The sequence below is a fragment of the Vespa crabro genome, chromosome 1 (assembly GCF_910589235.1).
Source record: "Vespa crabro chromosome 1, iyVesCrab1.2, whole genome shotgun sequence".
NCBI classification, from domain to species: domain Eukaryota; kingdom Metazoa; phylum Arthropoda; class Insecta; order Hymenoptera; family Vespidae; genus Vespa; species Vespa crabro.
In genome coordinates this window covers 22,219,750-22,238,735 of record NC_060955.1, presented here as the reverse complement: position 1 = coordinate 22,238,735, position 18,986 = coordinate 22,219,750, and the positions used below count along the sequence as shown (strand labels likewise).

Genomic DNA, 18,986 nt, shown 5'->3' with positions numbered 1-18,986 from the left:
AAAATATAATTGCAAATTCTTGGACGCTCCTTCTTACAAGCGAGAATTTTAATTATTATAAGAAAGTCATGCACAATTTCGCTTATAATCCAGAGACTATCCATCGCGAATGTCTTCTTGCTCATTTTTTATTAAAACTCGTCAGTATGTATTATTTTTCGCGTGAGACAAATATTTAAAAATGTATTAAAATATTCCAAATTTGAAATAATTATTAATTTGAAATAAATTTGAACAAGAAGACCCTATCCTGATCTAATAAATAAATCAAGACATAAGAAACCATTCACGAATAAATGTCCGAAGAAATTTACTCGTGGTCACTCAATGCTCTTCTACTAATTAATTACAACCAATCACTCGTGCCGATTCGGACCTTTCGTCCTCGACATGATTGAGTGATCGGAGGGACTTAAAAATTCACTCACTACTTAAGAAGTTCTGCGATGGCTCCAAAACACTCGTTCGGGATTTAGATCAAAATTGAGGGTGGATGATTCGTAACTGGTTGAAAAAGAGTCAACATCGAACTTGGTTGTATTCCTCTTCAATAATGCACTGACTCTATTACGCGGTAGTTATTTTTTAACGAACGGTCACTGAATTTACATCGCGAAACTCAATAACCTTTATAAATACAGTCTGTGTGACTGTTAAACGAGCAAAACACTTCGCGAACAAACACTGACTCTAAAAACTGCATTGCACGCAGTCGTTATTTAAAAGCAAAAACATTTGTTATTTAAATCGCGAATCGCGAACGAACAAACACTGCTTCTATTTGATGATATTTTTATTTTGGCAATAAAAACATTTGATTACTTCATCGCTATGCGCGCGATTACAACGAAGTTCTGAAAAAGAAAAATACAAATAAAATAATTAGGAACACTGTTATAATAAGAAACTGTATAAATTATTCAAGAAATATATGATATAGAAATATACTTACTTTAATTATGCAGAATTCTTCCTTATAATTATGCAGGAAAGATATCTTGAGAGAGCTTCGATGATTACTCGTCGGAATCCCAAAGAAAACTGATCCACTAACAGTCCAAATAGATCAGAGATTTAATTTTGTTGACTTCACAGTTCAAAATTTAAATAAACAAACAAAATTTTAATTATTACAATTTTCTCGCGAGTTACGATCATTGAAATGTTTAAGAGAATATACTATTGTTTAAATATTAGTTTATTATACTCCGTGTACATTAGAGATTGTTTAAATAATTGAAAAATTATCGAAATTATTGATTTATAAGTTTTCCCGATTAGAAATAGAGAGTATTGATGTTAACTGGTCGGAGTGCAAAAGTAAACTAACTCGGTAATTGTCAAAGTTAATCGAAGGAGTGTTTATGTTTATATTGCACAAGGCCAACTACCTCGAGATTAAGATTTTAAAGTATTGGAATATGATTTTAAAATTATTTTTAGTTTCTCACGCGTTCTCGTCTTTTTAATGTTTAAACGAATGAACTATTGTTTAAATATTATTATATTGTACTATGTGTACCTTAAAAATTGTTTAATTAATTGTAAAATTACCGAAATTATTGATTTATAAGTTTTCCCGATTGGAAAATAAAGAGTATTGATGTTAACTGGTCGGAGTGCAAAAGAAAACTAACTCGCAAATCGTCAAAGTTAATCGAAGGACCGTTTATGTTTATATTGCACAAGGCCAACAACCGCGAGATCAAATTTTTAAGTATCGGAATCTTTTATTAAAGTTATTTTAAATTTCTCGGCCGTTTTCTACTTTGCAATGTTTAAACGAACGTACTATTGTTTAAATATTAGTTTATTGTACTTTGTGTACAATAGAGATTGTTTAAATAATTGAAAAACTATCGGAAGTATTAATTTTTAAGTTTTCGCGTTTAGGAAGAGAGAAACGATGTGCACAGGTCGGAGTGCAAAAGAAGACTAGTTTGTTTATGGTCAATGTCAGTGAAATGTTCATTTGACATTACATAAACTGGTAACAACCTCCCATTCAAATTTTATCTCCATTTAAACATTAATTTAATTTATTTTATATTTAACTCAAGTTTCAAGCTGTAGTATTTTTAAACAAACGTATAAATACTTAAACATTAGTTTATTATATTTCCTGAAGAACCTGTTTATTATACTTTCACCATTTGATTGCAAATATTATATATTATTTGGAAATAAACTATATATTATACTTTTCAGAAAAGATATCAATTAGATCGTTAATGATTGAGTATTTCTGTATCATTAATTTAATTCGATTTAATGTTACTAATGGATTTCAAATTTTTCAATGAGAAAAATTTATGATCCGCTTGTAATAAAAATAAATAATACTTATTCATAAAATTACAATTAGTATTCTTTTAAAAACTTGTCATTTTTTATATATGAATGTGCGAGTAAGAAAAAGAATAAAAAATTTTTTAATGTATCCAATTTATTGCTTTATTGAAGGAATTAACAACTAATGGATTATATAAAATCAGTACTTTATTTTATTATTAATTTATGTAAATGTATAAGAACTTGAACTACGACATGAGGGAATTGATTTAGATGTTTCTAATCTGAAAGTAATATCTTGAATCCAGGTTATGTGACTGGAGATACGTGTATAAAGAGAATATGAGTGACTATTACAACTTCTAATACCACCCGATAGCGTTTCACCAAGTCCGATACTAACAATACCTCTTAAAAACCACAAATTTCCAGTTTGAAATACCAATCCTCCACCACTATCGCCATCACACACAGATGTTCCTAAAATGTATACATTGATCATTTAATATAATTTATAGATGTATTTGATCTAACGTATTCATTTTTATTACTAACCATTTGTATAACCAGCACAAAATTTGTCAATTGTTATAAATTTCTCAGATTGTACAGTATTTCCTACAGATTTGCATTGATTAAGAGGAACATATGGAAGTGTTACGGATTGTAGAATAAAACTTGATGACCCTAAAGCAGTTCTACCGAATCCTGCAACAACCCCTTGTCCAGATTCAATAAAAGATTGATCCAAACATGCTGGTAATAACAAAGCTGAGAATACAAATGGCACGTCAATCTCTAAGAGAGCTATGTCCCAAGCATAATTTCCTTCTAAGCCCAAATAATTACAATTGACATAAATGTTTTTCACCTGAAAAATGATACATAAATAAATTTTACGATTAAAATATTATTTAAAGACATTGAACATTTTATACTTCAATATAAAATTAATTTTTTAACTTTCCATACCTTAGCCTTTTTAACGAAACGTGGATCGTGTGACGCATAATCATAATCACGAAAAATATTTCCAGTTGCTATATAATATCTTTTTGGATCATTTACTCTGTTATTCGTTTCATCAAAAACACAATGAGCTGCCGTAACAAGGAAATTCTCTTTTATAATTGTCGCTCCACAAATAAATTCCTTTGGTCCATCTAGACTTTTTGTTTCATATAAAGTAGCATGCCATGGAAATAGAGAAATATTAGCAGCATCGCCATGTACAATGAGAGGTTTTGCGTTTGGAGTAACAACTCCGCATACTAAAAAATATGTATTGAAATTAAAATTATTATATACATAATTCGAATAAATGTACAAAATTTATAATTAAAAATGATAATTCTTTAACAATATCATAGTACATAATATTTAATATATTATTTAATATAGTAATTAATTTAATATAGTAAGAGATAATTCACAGTTGCTACCTTAAGCACCATACAATTGATGGGATCAAATGATAGGTTTTAAGTGGGGGTTTATGTATTTTAATTTATTTATGATAGTATTTTAATTATTTCTAATAGATATTCTATCTAATAGATATTTAACTAGTGAGCGGATTTTTCACAAATTAAATAAATTAAAAATATTATATTTCATATTTCATAAATAAATAAAATCTAATATTATTTGGCTAAAGCTTTCAAAATGTTGTACTTATAAGTTAATAATTACAATATTTTTACGTGAATTATCTCAAATCGTTTGACAATCAAATTTGAAAAAATATATCACGATATAAATTGTGTTGAATTCTAAAGATGTATCTAGCATAATATTTTTTTAAACATATAATTGGCAGTATTTAAGATTACATCCATACATATTTGGATTCATCTACTTTTTTTGAAGCCTCCTTTGGGTTAAGTATTCTAACATCAATTTCGGGATTATTCGAATTACGAGTATTTGCGTGTATTATAACTCTTTCAGGCAAAATTTCTATTACAGGAGAAAGGGATTGATTTTGTTCATTACTAGTTTGTAATGTTACGCTGCCACCCCCAATATGAACATTAATAACTAGCGGACCTGGAATACATTGTAATGGTTCTGGTTCCCATTGACCTCTTTCGTTACATGTAACTTGATCTCTTTGTCTTGATAAAAATATTGTATCTTCACGATAGCTGTTGCGACAATTCAATGTTGCTACTGTTCCAGGCAAAACGGGAGATTCACAAATTGTCCACTGACCATTATATGTACATTTAGCATTTGTTGATGCTGAAGCCAATGATTTACAACGTATTTCTAAAATAATGAAATATGCATTTAGAAAATAATGAAAAATCTGATGAAAGCATTATACATACACATAGCAATATTCATATATTTTTTGCTATAATAATGCTTAACATATAAATCTTACCAGAACAAATTGGAATATTTAACCATTTTCCTTCTGGACCACAAAATACATCAGAGGAACCACTTATTTTATAACCAGAATTACAGGTATAAATCAAATAAGCCCCCTTGGATAATTGTACACCTTCTTGCACATCACAATTTTCTTCTGTTTGGCATTGTGACTTATGTAATTTTCGTTTACCATTTGCTGGCTGCGGAGGTACCAAACAATGATTTGATTGTTCTGGATTCCAAGGGGAAAGTGTCGATGTCGTACCCCTTGAAGGAGGTATAAATGGTATAGATGTAGTAGTAGTGGTAGTAGTAGTCGTATTTGAACACAATTTTGTATCCTCATCTGATCCATCCGCACAATTTATTATACCATTGCACGTTAAATCACCATCTATGCAAGCACCATAGTTGCAACGAAATGAATACGATTCACAGCTACAAAATATCAATATCAGCAAATGATAATATTAAAAACATATTATAATTGAATAATTTAATTAATGTAATAACGAGCATATATTAAAAACATATTATAATTGAATAATTTAATTAATGTTCTCTTACATCATTGATTCACATGCAGAAGATGTTTCATCAGAGCTATCTCTACAATCGACTTTACCATCACAAAGTTTTATTGTATCAATGCATTCACCATTATTACATTGGAATTGATTTACGGAACACTGTATTGAGGTTGTAGTATTATACAAGTTATTCGAACATGACTCCAATGTTTCATCGCTGTTGTCAATGCAATTTCGTATTCCATTACACGTTAGATCGCCATCAATACAGGCACCATAATTACATTTAAATGCATATGGCGAGCATACTAATTGAGGTTTAGAACATTCAGACTGCGTTTCATCGGATTGATCTTTACAATTTGCTTTTCCATCGCACAAAAATTCGCTTGCTATACACTCTCCATCATGACATTGAAATTTTCCAATTCTGTAAAAGATATTAAAAAATATAATATTCTATACATATATATATATATAATTTTCCAGATATTTTTTACTCACCCACATTTCCCTCTTTGTTGCGTAGATACAATATTTAAGAAGGCTAGGAAATTAAAGCAATCATTTAACTATCTGATCATTTTTTAAATATGTAATAAAAAATTACATATAATATTAATTTAATTTAAAAATAATTTGTTAAATAGATCATTATCAAATTGATGTTCATACACATTATTTCTGTCTATATTTTATATATATATATATATATATATATATATATATATATATATATATGTACGTATGTACATATATGCATATACATATATATACATATAATATAAAAATATATTTTATAATAATTTGTTAAAATTAGATAAATATGAATTTATCAAAAAAATAAAAGCCATACGATAGTGATTACAATACAGTATTCGATTAAACGTATTTTGAATGTCTATCTTTTGTAGATAAATGTAAGATTCCTCTCTGAGTTCAAGGACATTCTCCACAGTCATGAACGAAACTGGTTTTTGATTCTCTGGTATCAAGATGCATCGTAAATACATTCGTGCATTAATTAATGTCGATTGTTTTATTATTAATTGTGCATTAACGATATATAATAACAAATATTTTTCATTTGGATAACAACAAACAAAATATTTTTTCTATACGTACGTATATCTACAAAATTTATCAAATTTTTTTTATCGAATTTAATTTATAAAATAATATTTGCATGTAATACAAAATTGTTTGAAAAAAAAAAAAAAATATATATATATATATATATATATATATATATGATAATTTAATAAACAAATTAAATTATGTTAAAGATCAGAATGCTTTCACAATAAAAAATGTCAATCGGGATTTCCAGTATGATAAAACTTTTCAAGAATTCTTTCGAATTATCGACATTTCAATCTTTATGTTGTGTGTCCATATATATATATATACACATATATTCTATATATATAGACACACAACATATATATATATATATTCAATTTAACACATGTATACACTAGCACGTATAAATATTAATTCATATACATATAAAATTATAAGGAAAATTTATATAAAAAGAGTAAGACGTAATTAAAAAAAAAATCTGCCTATCGAAATATAAATCAAATACAAAATATATGTATTACTTACCGAAAAATATATTTAGAAAGAAATACCTTCTATCGATTTTCATAATAACCAAAAAAAAAAAAACGTAACTTCAAATGGCAATAATACTAAAAGAGAGAGAGAGAGAGAAAGAGAGAGAAAAAAGTGAGAGTTCCGTTTCGTGCTGTTGCTGTCATCAACTAGGATCCACCACTGATCGTGTATCGACCCGGAATTACCCGTTGAGTATATGAGCTTGTGTTGTGTGATATACGTATATCGATGAACGCATACCATCATATCGTGTACCATACATAAAAGAAGGAAATAAACGTAGAAATAATGAAGTTCTACGTTATAATGGAGATTCTAAGAAAATCATTTAAAATCAATTTGATAAGATTGGTTAAATATATGTTACTTAAGTTATAATTTCAATTTCATCTGGTAAATATCGTATTTTTTTTCTTTTCTTTTTTTGAACGTATCACCACAACATCAATTTGGAATATAGGTGAGAATTCGTTTGAAAATAATTTTTGTTGGAACATCCATTCTTTTCCCTTTCTTTTTTTTTTTTTTTCTTTTCTTTTTTTTCCTTTCTTTCTTTTTTTCCTGTTTTTTTTACAGATTGTTATTGTGATTATACATAATCATAAATGTAATTAATATTTATAATTAGTTGATGACGCATAAAAAATATATCTATATAATGAAAAGAGAATTATAGATATTATTATGCAATTGATTCTTCTCTGACTGAAAATGAATGCAAGGGAAGACTGGCAAGCCAGTTCAACGTTCTATGATGTTATTATAGTTAAGGTAGCGATATTAGAAAAAAAATATTATTCCATTTTTTTTTTTTGTATTTCAAATATTTAAATAAATTACTTTAAAAGGATACGTCTTCTCTGTTATTTCTGTATTTACAATGTGTTTCACTATGTATTCCGATTGAAATTTTTCTACTTCTTCCTCACATTCTTTCCAATCTAAAGGTTCATGTATGCCATCTGAACCATACCTGGTATTATAATAATCATAATGTACCTGAAAAAAAAAAAAAAAAACAAAATTTCGCATGGTTTTGTATCGTCCATTACTTATGGAATAAAATTCAGAAATTAATTTCCTTACATAATTTAAAGATAAACCTAAACTGGGAGCTAATGGTATATCCATCTTTTCATCTTTAAATGCCTGTTTCAAAGAATCTTCTGTCGCCATGTTTCTTAAAAATGCGATAACCATAGAAATCATTTTTCTGATTTGATGCAACATGAAACTTTGACCTTTAATTTCTATTACTACAAATTCTATATTTTCTGAGACAAATGTATCTACACATTGAAATTTAATTATATAACGTTTTGCCCGTGGATCTAATGGCTTTCTGCGAACAAATAAAACATTAAACAAAATTTTTATAAAATAATACACGTGTAATTATTTAACATAAATAACTTACACCTTTGATGTAAAATTATGAAAATTATGAGTTCCTTGAAAAAGTTTCATAAATGAATTTATTTTTTCCAAAGTTTCTGGTTTTAATCGAAAGTCAATATATGGTTTTCCTTCGATCACCGATAACTCTTTCATTCGTTTTTCTACATCGCATTCTTCTCGAGATGGTAATGAAGCCTTATCCTCTTCAACAAATGCAAATGCAGGAATAATATATCTATATGTTCTACCACTGCAGTTAATTTTACTATTGAAACCTTTTGTAACGCGTTTGATACCAAATACTTTAATTTCATTTGGTAAGCAATCATTTATACTATCTTTAGATACAGTTTCAGCTAAAATGGACAATATTATTCATTTAAACTTTGAAGGTACAATCATGAAAAATTTTCTTTATGATATATCGATAATTAATAAAAATATATATCTTACGTAGCTTCAGAGAAACGACTTGTCTAGCGGCCGATACTCCTTTGTCTGTTCTTGCAGCTCTTTGAAAATTAAAGGATCTTAAATTTTCAATATTTTCGGTAGTTACCAAGTTATTCTTTAGCAATGCATTTAATAAATCATCCTCGATAGTTTTCATTCCAGGATTTATTTGCATTCCATAATAATCTCTACCAAGATAACCCATCATCAATGCGTAAGCCCTTCTTTTAATCTTTACAACATTTACTTTTTGAATCTTTACAGCATTGTCTTCATCTTCGTCTACTCTTAATCTTTTGTTACTTGGATTATTTAAATTTGGTTCAGGGTTAACAGTTTCAACTTGAATCGACATATTCCTATAATTATAGACACCTAAACAAAATTTTTAATGAATAAAATAATTCTATAACACGTTGACATATCGAATTATTTACCTAATACACGGGTTATTTGTCGCAACGCGTTGTAACTACAAGTTGCACAATTCTTTATGCAATACAACATTTGCAATTAAATTTTTATCAAAAATTACAAATATGAAATATAAGTACTTTATTTTAATATTTACAATGAATATTTAGCAGACATATCTTTTCAAATACGAATTAAAATACATTGTTAGGTTATGATTCTCAACTTTCTTGGTTACATTCATTGGTATCAATTGATGATCCATAGATAAAATATAACGTAGATGTGAAACTAAGGAAATTGAAAAATTTATATTTACCATAAGAAAAAAAGGGCACTTCTTTTTTTTACCTTTCTCAAAAATTCCTTGAAAATTCAAATACAGCGAATTAATTGAAAATAATAAAAATTAAATTGTATTAGAATTTTAAATGTTCGTCTTCTATCGATTCTATCGAGCAATCGCAAATATCGATTGATCGGATTTTATCTCACTTGAACATTAAATATAGAGATTCGTTTTTAATGGAAAAATAATTTACCCTTAAGTATCACTTAAACAAATAATAATATTATTGTATTAATATCATGTAATTTAGTAAACACTTAACATTTAATACAAAACAGATCGATTATATTATACTTTGACTTTAATAAATATAATTTATATAAAATACATGAAAGGATTTATCAAAGTATAATTATATATAGTATAATTATTTATAATTATGATTCCATAAACTTCCACGAATCTATAAATATGATATATACAATCAATATTAAATTAATATATGTTAGGATAAAAAAAAATGATTTTCTACGTTTATTAATCTTCTTCTTGAATACATTTTTCTACCAAATCCCTTAAATTTGGATTTTCCATAGCGGCTGCTATTCGTTCTTTATCATTTATTTGTTTATTAACTGCAATCAAATTAAAAATATTAAATAATATAACATCTTAAATTAAAATTCATTTTCTACAATTAAACGTTGGAGGTTCTAATCTTAAAAGTTCTAAGATGTTGTAATATACAAAATTTGATGTACGTACTTTCTTGTTCTGTAGAATGTGTACCCTCTTTGATAAAAATATCCAATTTAAATATTGCTACTAGATGCCGTTCAAGTTTTACTCTTATACATAATCCTATAAGTGTTGCTAATGAACAATGTGGCACTGTTGGATTAAATTCAACCCGTATTACAGAAATACCACTAGGAGTACTTTGACAAATGTTAACACAATCTTCATATATTACATCGAGCTGTTCTAAAGTTTGTGGTTTCTCCGGGTCCTTAATGGTTCTCAACAAATCTAAGAATAAAAAAGATAAATACATTAAAAATTATACAATTGTATTGCATCAATTTATTAAATATTTATTTCTATATAATGAGAGATACAATGATATGACAAAATTATAAATTCAAAATGTAAAATAAATGTTTATAATTAATAATAACATCATAAATTGTTTTTCTACATTGCATCATAATTAAATGATTTTGGTTATAATCGATATAATTGTCACAATTATAAAATATAATTAAAATTTACCATAAACGGATTCTTTCAATTCTAAGTCTGTCTTCAGTGCAAAAGCATTTTGATCCTTTAAGTTTACGACGTCTGTCGTTCCCATGATTGTTTCTGGAAGCATACCATCTCTAATCTTCCAACCAATTGATAACTTTCGAAAAAATGATAACATATTTATTCACAATCAATGTTGTATAACAGCATACTGTAAATAATCAGTGGTTATAAATAATTGGTATAAAGGTTATGTTCTAAATTAGTTACCGATCGAAGCGAATGTTTACAGCACCATCTTATGTACAGAGGATGAAATATATTTTTACGAATTTTTTTTTAAATATTTGTATATCCCATTATATTTTAATTTTTTTTTTTTTTTTTTTTTTATTATATTTCAAAGCTTAATACTATAACAATAGTCATTAAACAAAATCACGTTTAAAATCACATTAAAAATATAAAATGAACACTCCTTTGAAAAATAAGATAACACATTAAATATTATTTCACATACTTTCAGCTTGTACCAATACTTTTTTCTTTTGTATAGGGGTAGATGTTTTTAAAGATTTCTGAGGTGAAGATAAACCTACATAATAAATAATATATATATATATATATATATATACATATAAAATCTGTATATAACTTGAATCTAATAAAAATATTATTTGAATTCATACCAGCTACACCTAAGTTCCTTAATCGTTGTTCGATATCATCTAATTCTTCTTTATTATCTATATTAGATGTTGACTCATGCACATCATCATTATTCATTAATTCTGAAAGTTCTTTTTCTAAATCTGAATCTGATTCAAAATCAGCACTCGGTAATATTTCTGATAATGTAGATTGTACATCTTTATAATTTTCTAAGGCCTGAAACATTTTACAAATCAAATTTAAAATTGAAGCATTGAAATTTTATTTCTATGAAATAATTAATGAATTTCTAAATTTGAGATACCTCATTTACATCATCCATAACATCTCTGACTTTATACTCTGTTAATCCCTTTTCTTCGAATTGGGACAATACATTAGAACCAAGTTTAAAAGCATCGACAGCACCACTGTTCGAATGTGTATCTTGAATACTTAATATAAGAGCACGCAAATTTCCAAGTATTTGCGCACGCTTTTCTATTGTTTTTTCTATTTCATTCTTTTTTCTTAGATGAGTTTTTGCTACCTGTCTTAATTCTTTTGCCAGACACGTTTTAGCTTTATCCATAATAATAATTTTTTCCTTCTCCAATAATTCAATTTCTCTTTCAAATTTACTTTCTTGATTCAATAGCTTGTATAATGTCTCATCTATTTCTGAAATTTCGTATATAGTTTGTGTAGAAAGTTTAACTAATAATTCATTGTTGATAGAGCTTTTTTTCAAAACTGCTTTTCTATGATGTTTAAGCCAAATCAACGCTAGCTTCAAAGTATTTTCATTGATATCAGAATCCCTTTCTTCTTTTTTACATTTTTCAAGTATTTCAGTTATAGAAATAAGAATATTATCATTTTCATTGACTATAGTAGAAAGTATTTGTTCGGCTATTTCTTTTACTGCTTTTAAATGTACGTATCTGGTGTTTATATCTATATTTTGTCCTATTACGTAATCCTTCATTTTGTAAAAAGACCATGTAAGCGGTTTTTTAATAAATACATCCAAAGACCATGTAGTCCAGGAATCACTTGGTTCTTTTAAGAATTCTTCTTCCAATACTATTTCTCTATTCCTGATAAACAAATATAAGATATATGTAACAACATCTCTTTAAGATTCTTTGTAATTATTCTAAATTATTAAATATACAATTATATTTACCTTAGCATTTCTTGGGTAACTGTTGTCAGGCACAGAGGGCTGCATCCTTTACGTTTAAAAATTTCATTCAAATCAAAAATAGAAAAACTACATTGCACTGTATGCTTTAACCATACATATATAAGATTATTCCAAAATTTGTATTTTGAAATCCAGTCTTGTTGATTAGCAGATTTGCTTCGAAATGGGGAAAACAGTGCATTCATTCTATTATCCTGATTCCAACAATCCGGCATTTTTTCAGAAGGTAATGGTGAATTCGCATTTAATTCACTGTTTTGCAGCATTGTTCCTTTGTTTCTTCTTATTTTTATTATTATTGTTATACACTAATTCTAAAAACGACGTTTCAGTAATATTTATATCATGTTATATAGGTTATAAAATCATATTAAGTTTGTAATTTGTAAAATTGTGATAAAATTGTAATAAATAATTTTGATCTATCTTAATATTATCTTAATTATGATTTTTATTCTATCCCTATTATAATTACATCGGTATTATATTTAATATATTTACAAAAATATACGAGAGAAACGTAACAAGAAAGAAAAGGTTCAATTAACTCGCCATCTTTGACGCTTACTACGTAAACAATTGAAAGGTTAGAAGGTTATTAAATGTTCACCTTATCTATATATATATGTGTGTGTATATTATCGCATTTATTCCAAAATATACAATAATCATTTTTATATATATACATATATGTATATATATATATGTTTATATATATATATACATACTTAAACACACACACACACAACACACAAATTTATATACGTACATCGTGTATCATCGATACATCGTAAAATTAAAATAAATGAAATAAAATGTAAAAATATCCCCATTTTCCTCTATAATTAATTATAAATTCTAAAAGCTTTCGAGAAAGTAATAACGAATCAAAAATTTAACTTATGATCCATTAAGTATTATACGTAAGTATATAAATTTTTTATTAAAGACCTGACTATCTATAACATTAATTCAATCACCATTAACAATCTTTATAAGTTGAACGATATTTAATTGACATAACAACAAAATTCATTTGAATACTGCATTAGTTAATAAAGTTGTCAAGTATACCTATTCATTATAACAGTTTTCATATGAAAATAATTATATCTTTTTATTCAGCCTCGTTGCGTTGAATCTTGAGCACTTTGCATATGCTTATTTCTTTACTCATTTCCTCTCTGGACGGATTTATCATATAGTTGCACCATTTGTCATTTTAATTATTTAATGTTATTCTCTTGAATCTTTTAGTACTTGTTTTTGTAAAATCTCCATTTTTTTGTCTAATCGTTGTACATCTTCATATTTTTCTGTTTCGATTGACGGGGCATCGCCACCACCAATTATTGATGATTCTTCTAATTTTTCTTTCACAGCAGTTTTGTTTAAATCTTTGAAAGATTTAATTGTTGAAACTCTAATATTGCACAACTCATCCGATAAGTTTCTAATTTTCCCTTCGTCTGGCAAATTAATATATTGCAATTTTGTGTTACATGAAATCGATAACGATGAAGTTAATGTTTCAGATAATTTTGTTACTTTTTCTAATATGTCTGAAAGATATATATATATATATACATTTTTTTTTTTTACAAAAATATAATCTCGTTGAAAGTTTTCTTTATTTATTTAATGCGTTACCTGTTAAATCTATTGTTTCAGAGGAAAAATTAATTTCACTTTGTGGCGTGAAACTTTCTCTACTAAATAAATGTTGCCTAATGTTAAACAAATTTCTAGATTTTACTTTTTTTTGCATGTGATGCTCTTCGGTATCTTTTATAATTTTTTGTGGTGTTTTATACATTATAGTTTGTTCCATACGTATGATACGTCCAGCTTTTATGTATGGAATTAAAGAAGATAAATCTGCTTGAGTCCTAGGTACACTATTAGCTGGTTGTATTGATAACGGTGGTTTATAATTTTGCACTATAATATTAAATAGATTTTTAAAATATGATAATTTAGTAATAATAATAGATAGTGTTTTTGATAAAAACCTGTGTATGGTGTCCTGATATAAGTTAAGGTTTTTTCATCTTGTGGTAAGCCGTATACTGTAGAAGGATAATTTAGACTGGAATCTAGAATTAAATAAATTAAATATAAAATTAAAACATTCGACAGTACCGAAAACTTTAATTTTTACATTATTACCATGAAGCATATCTCCTTGTCCCATGCTTGCTTTGCCATAATTAGTACTTATTAATATTGAATTATTCATAACAGTGACTAAAGCAGGCTGCAATCGTTTTATTACATTCAATATCAGTTCACATCTTTTAATAACTCGCAGTTGTTGCGGTTCGGTTGCATTTTCTACAAGAAGCTTCTTTGCACTTGCATCGGTTTCGAATATAGCTAAAAAATACATAATATTATTATTATGATTTACAAATTATATCATAAATGTTCATTACTAATATATATTACCTGCTTTTAGTTCTCTAATCATCATGATCGTTTGTCTATCAATATTATCACTTCCAATGTCATTTACAGTTATAGTTAATTGACTAGACAATGAAACTGCTCGTAAAACAATGCCTTGCACTTGTTGTTGAGTTACAGCTTCTCTATTGTCGAAACAATCAGACATAATACGTATACGCTCTTGAAGATCGTCTAAAACTACCTACATAGTAAGTCATACTGATTTATTCTAAGTTATTTATAAAATATAGATACATATTTATCAAAATTACCTGACAATAAGCAGCAGAATCAATAATTAAATTTACAGTATTATGCAATTTATTCATCTCTAATTGCCATTGAGAAGTTAAAAGTTTTACACTCGCACGCAATTCTTTATTGTCTGGATGAAGATAGAACGCAGTGATAGCGGCAATTAATTCATTTTCTAATGATTCAAGACCAGCCAAACAATTTCGAATTTTATTGACACCTAAAACGAATTAATTTTATCAATGGATATGTTTATATATACTTTTTATAAACATAATTTTAATAATAAAATTATAACTGTGTAGTGTGACAAAAATAGAACAACACACATAGCAATATATATTATATGAACAAATAAGCAAATAGAAGTTACATCTAATATTAATTTGGTATGAATCCTTATTTCTGTCACATTGCATAATACATTTTCTATGAGTTTTACGAACGCTCTACATCTCTGCAACATGCATTGGCAAATATTCCAATTTGCATGGCTTTATCCGTAAGCTGATCAAAATCTTCTATAGCACTATGTAAATCGCTTTTAGATCTTTTCTTTGCAGTCAATGAACTTCCACATGTCATAACAAGTTTTCTCAAAGCATTGAAAGAATCACTAAATACTTCCATAACAAGCATTAACACTGAAATATTGACTTTGCGTTCTAAGCGATATAATGCGTCGTTCAAAGTATTCATAAAGAGATTGTTAACGCTAGGATCTGGAGTTTCAGAACAGAGTTGTGATTTTAAATTTTCGTATTCTCCCATTATCGATTGACAAGCTGCTGATATTGCTTCAAAATTTTGGGGTTGACACAATTGTGCAATTGACATTGCATGTGAAAATATATCCTCTATACCCCACCACAATTCTGTACATTCTAGGACTTGTTGTTCTTGAGTTTTTGTTGACATTTCAGCTATAATATCAAGTACCAAATCCATTCTAAAGAATAATAAAATATTTGAAACTAATTGAAATGAAAGTGACTATAATCTTGTAGAAGTTAATTTTTCATACGATACCTATAAACAAAATGATTTTCTTTTTCTATAGTTTCGTCTTCTGAAGATGGATTTGGTGCATCCAAAACTTCGAGTATTAATTTGAAACAAAGACACATTCTTTCGCATATATATTTCTTGCAATTCTGCAACAATTATTAAATTATTTAATATTTTTATTTTGTATTACTTTTGCTACAACAAATATATTGTTTGATAACAATGAAATTAAAATCAATCAATATCAAAAATATATCTGTTGCAAATTTTTTAACTGAACTTGAAAAAACACAAATATTAGCTAATAGATTTACGTAAATTGATGCATTTAATTGATGTTGCTCCTGAATCAGCTGTACTAACATACTAAACGTTGTATGTATCTGAAAGGTGTATAATGCTATTCTTTCTGATAGCAAATTTGAAATTAAATTTTTCCTGTATTTTTGTAATGGTCCAAGTATTTCTAATATAGAAGTACCTAATTCCTATAAAGAACAAAAAAAAAAATAAAAATATATATATTATTTTTCTATTGCTTATGACACATAAATATTATCAGAAATAATTAAACCTTTATGTTTTGAAAATCTTCAATTTCATTAACAGTACCCATTTCTTTAACATAATCAAAATAATCTTGAAGTCTTTGTTTCAGTGGTAAACACTCAAGGTTTTCGAGAGCTTTTAAAGCCATTGTAAACTTTTCCAATAATGTTCCTATTGCATCTTTGCTAGTATGACTATTAATGTTTTCTACCTAAAAAATTATTGCTTTGGTATTAACATAAACTTTATATTACACATCATAAAATAAACATACCAATTCATTAGCGACAAATTCATTTGACAAACAAAATTCCTCAACCGTATCAGCAATTTTTGTTTTCATTTCTTGATAATCAGTGATATCATCTTTGGATAAGTTTTCAAATTTTTCAGCTAAAATACGTAACTGATCACAAAAAACTGATTTTATATTTAAAACATCGGATGTTCCAGCTTTGCTATTCCCTATCGAATGCTTCAAATTATTTATCTGAAAGTACATTATAAAAAATATAGTTTTAATATTTAATAATATTTTATAGGTATTGTTTGAATGTATACTAAAGTAAATATTTTAATAATTAAAAATGAAATCGTCATCTTTTTTACTTGTATTTCAATAGGATCCAAAATTTTTTGCATACGTTTGGTTTTTAAAGACATATTTATTGTTATTTTTGTCAATTTATTACACAATATTTTATTTCATTCAAACGTTGAAACCGTCGATTGTAAACAAGGTGAAGTAAGCTACTGATTGTACAACTACACTAATACAAAAATATATATTCAAAAACGATCTTAATAACTCTACATATATGTATATAAACAAGATATTATAATTTTATAATTTATTAATCAATTAATTCGTTAAAAATCTATATCTAATGTAAATTTTATTTAAAACTCAAACATATGTATATATTATTTCTTTGAAATAATATATTTTAACTCCACCTAGCGATAAAAAATTAAAGTTAATAATCAAATTAAAGGTGCATCTATAGAAAATTATATAATAATGAAATAATAATACACATATATTACATGTTTATATTATTGATTAGATGAAAAAAACAATTATTTGTAAAGGAACAAAGTTAATTCAAAATATTATTTTTATTTTACCGAGTATCATCGCATAAATATATTTTTACGAATATTGGATTAAAGCCAAATACCATTGGATACCATGCTAAATAAGGTTAACAACATAATACATTTTTGTATATACTTTTATTTTATATATCTTTTATATTAAACATTTATATTTACATAGTAGATCTAAGATACTATTTCTCGAATTGATCGATAAATAAATCATACATAGATATTTGTACTTCTCAATCATCAGGTATATTCTCCAGTCCCATTTGCTAAAATAGAATAAAAGTAATATACATATATAAGTATCTTTAAAAATCTATGCCTTTTTCTACAAATATAAACAATGTTTTCACAAGTTTTTACCCCTGCAGTCATTGGGTGATTACACAAACGTTTATCTCTCATAAACATAATTAAATCCCATTCTTCCGATAACAATCTACGTACTGGCTAGAAAAATTAAATAAATTGAAGTTTATGATAAATGTGACATATATATATATATTATTATTATTAGTATTATATAATTATATTTTATACCTATAATATTTATGAAATTATTGTAATATTATTTATAAAATAAATAGAACTCCTATCGTAACTTTTTATTTATCAAGATATAAAAGTGATAATTAGAATTACAATATTGGTATGTCATTAATATTAAATAATCTAATAGTATTATTCAAAATATTTATTAAGATAAATTTTACTCACAGTGCCATACAAATATGTACATAAATAATGTGTAGCAACATGAGGTAATCCTAAACCAGCTAATATTATTGTCATTGTCGGTAATACTTCATACCACATTTTGACTTAAATATCAAAAATTGTCTATTTAACTTGATAAAAGTATATTCTAATAAGTTTCTCAAAAGTAACCCTTTAGATTGTGAACAATCGTACAGAATACCACATTAAGAACACAAAATATAAAAAGCACAATTTCATAGATAGCACTGTTACCAACTTAAATTAACAAATGTTATACGGTGATACATTCAAAATGGTTAGAGCAGGCGATTTAGAATTGTTTTTTTTTAAATTATTATTATGTAAGATACATTATTCAAACTTTTTAATTAATATTCTTATATATATATATATATATATATATATATAT

General features: G+C 26.4%; 5 protein-coding genes and 1 long non-coding RNA gene across 9 annotated transcripts; all 6 read right to left on the bottom strand.

Annotated features, from left to right (window-relative positions):
- Positions 1-2,481: 2,481 nt before the first annotated feature.
- On the bottom strand, positions 2,482-6,872 carry LOC124425195 (modular serine protease-like). Of its 2 annotated transcripts, none has more exons than XM_046965215.1 (8): positions 6,816-6,872; positions 5,709-5,751; positions 5,242-5,634; positions 4,682-5,112; positions 4,342-4,563; positions 3,265-3,563; positions 2,848-3,163; positions 2,482-2,772 (listed from the first exon to the last, which is right to left on the bottom strand). In XM_046965215.1, exons 1-8 carry the CDS (start codon positions 6,856-6,858, stop codon positions 2,516-2,518), a joined length of 2,004 nt encoding a protein of 667 aa, XP_046821171.1. In that variant the 5' UTR covers positions 6,859-6,872; the 3' UTR covers positions 2,482-2,515. The 2 variants fall into 2 exon arrangements, with proteins under 2 accessions (XP_046821171.1, XP_046821163.1); XM_046965207.1 differs by lacking the exon at positions 6,816-6,872 and adding an exon at positions 6,061-6,297.
- Positions 6,857-9,587, bottom strand: LOC124425207 (tRNA pseudouridine synthase A). Of its 2 annotated transcripts, none has more exons than XM_046965252.1 (6): positions 9,412-9,587; positions 8,679-9,053; positions 8,245-8,581; positions 7,914-8,169; positions 7,681-7,826; positions 6,857-7,576 (listed from the first exon to the last, which is right to left on the bottom strand). In XM_046965252.1, the coding sequence occupies exons 2-6, from the start codon at positions 9,031-9,033 to the stop codon at positions 7,510-7,512; spliced, it is 1,161 nt and encodes a 386-aa protein (XP_046821208.1). In that variant the 5' UTR covers positions 9,034-9,053; positions 9,412-9,587; the 3' UTR covers positions 6,857-7,509. The 2 variants fall into 2 exon arrangements, with proteins under 2 accessions (XP_046821208.1, XP_046821200.1); XM_046965244.1 differs by lacking the exon at positions 9,412-9,587 and adding an exon at positions 9,116-9,405.
- A 137-nt stretch (positions 9,588-9,724) lies between these two features.
- Positions 9,725-10,807, bottom strand: LOC124425216 (MIP18 family protein galla-1). Its single transcript, XM_046965267.1, has 3 exons — positions 10,654-10,807; positions 10,147-10,410; positions 9,725-10,016 (listed from the first exon to the last, which is right to left on the bottom strand). The coding sequence occupies exons 1-3, from the start codon at positions 10,805-10,807 to the stop codon at positions 9,919-9,921; spliced, it is 516 nt and encodes a 171-aa protein (XP_046821223.1). The 3' UTR covers positions 9,725-9,918.
- A 184-nt stretch (positions 10,808-10,991) lies between these two features.
- Positions 10,992-12,947, bottom strand: LOC124425204 (charged multivesicular body protein 7). Its single transcript, XM_046965229.1, has 4 exons — positions 12,470-12,947; positions 11,606-12,380; positions 11,319-11,517; positions 10,992-11,224 (listed from the first exon to the last, which is right to left on the bottom strand). Exons 1-4 carry the CDS (start codon positions 12,754-12,756, stop codon positions 11,142-11,144), a joined length of 1,344 nt encoding a protein of 447 aa, XP_046821185.1. The 5' UTR covers positions 12,757-12,947; the 3' UTR covers positions 10,992-11,141.
- Positions 12,948-13,239: 292 nt separating this feature from the next.
- LOC124428078 (serendipity locus protein alpha-like) lies at positions 13,240-17,538 on the bottom strand. 2 transcript variants are annotated; one of them, XM_046971698.1, is made up of 12 exons: positions 17,395-17,538; positions 17,025-17,240; positions 16,776-16,961; positions 16,516-16,689; positions 16,223-16,347; positions 15,640-16,142; positions 15,211-15,413; positions 14,939-15,140; positions 14,660-14,866; positions 14,503-14,586; positions 14,141-14,431; positions 13,240-14,052 (listed from the first exon to the last, which is right to left on the bottom strand). In XM_046971698.1, exons 2-12 carry the CDS (start codon positions 17,091-17,093, stop codon positions 13,727-13,729), a joined length of 2,370 nt encoding a protein of 789 aa, XP_046827654.1. In that variant the 5' UTR covers positions 17,094-17,240; positions 17,395-17,538; the 3' UTR covers positions 13,240-13,726. The 2 variants fall into 2 exon arrangements, with proteins under 2 accessions (XP_046827654.1, XP_046827646.1); XM_046971690.1 differs by having other exon boundaries at positions 17,360-17,529.
- A 429-nt stretch (positions 17,539-17,967) lies between these two features.
- Positions 17,968-18,789, bottom strand: LOC124423920. The gene is made up of 3 exons (XR_006942196.1): positions 18,575-18,789; positions 18,221-18,307; positions 17,968-18,126 (listed from the first exon to the last, which is right to left on the bottom strand). It is a non-coding gene; the product is annotated as an uncharacterized LOC124423920 (long non-coding RNA).
- Between the last annotated feature and the right edge of the window lie 197 nt (positions 18,790-18,986).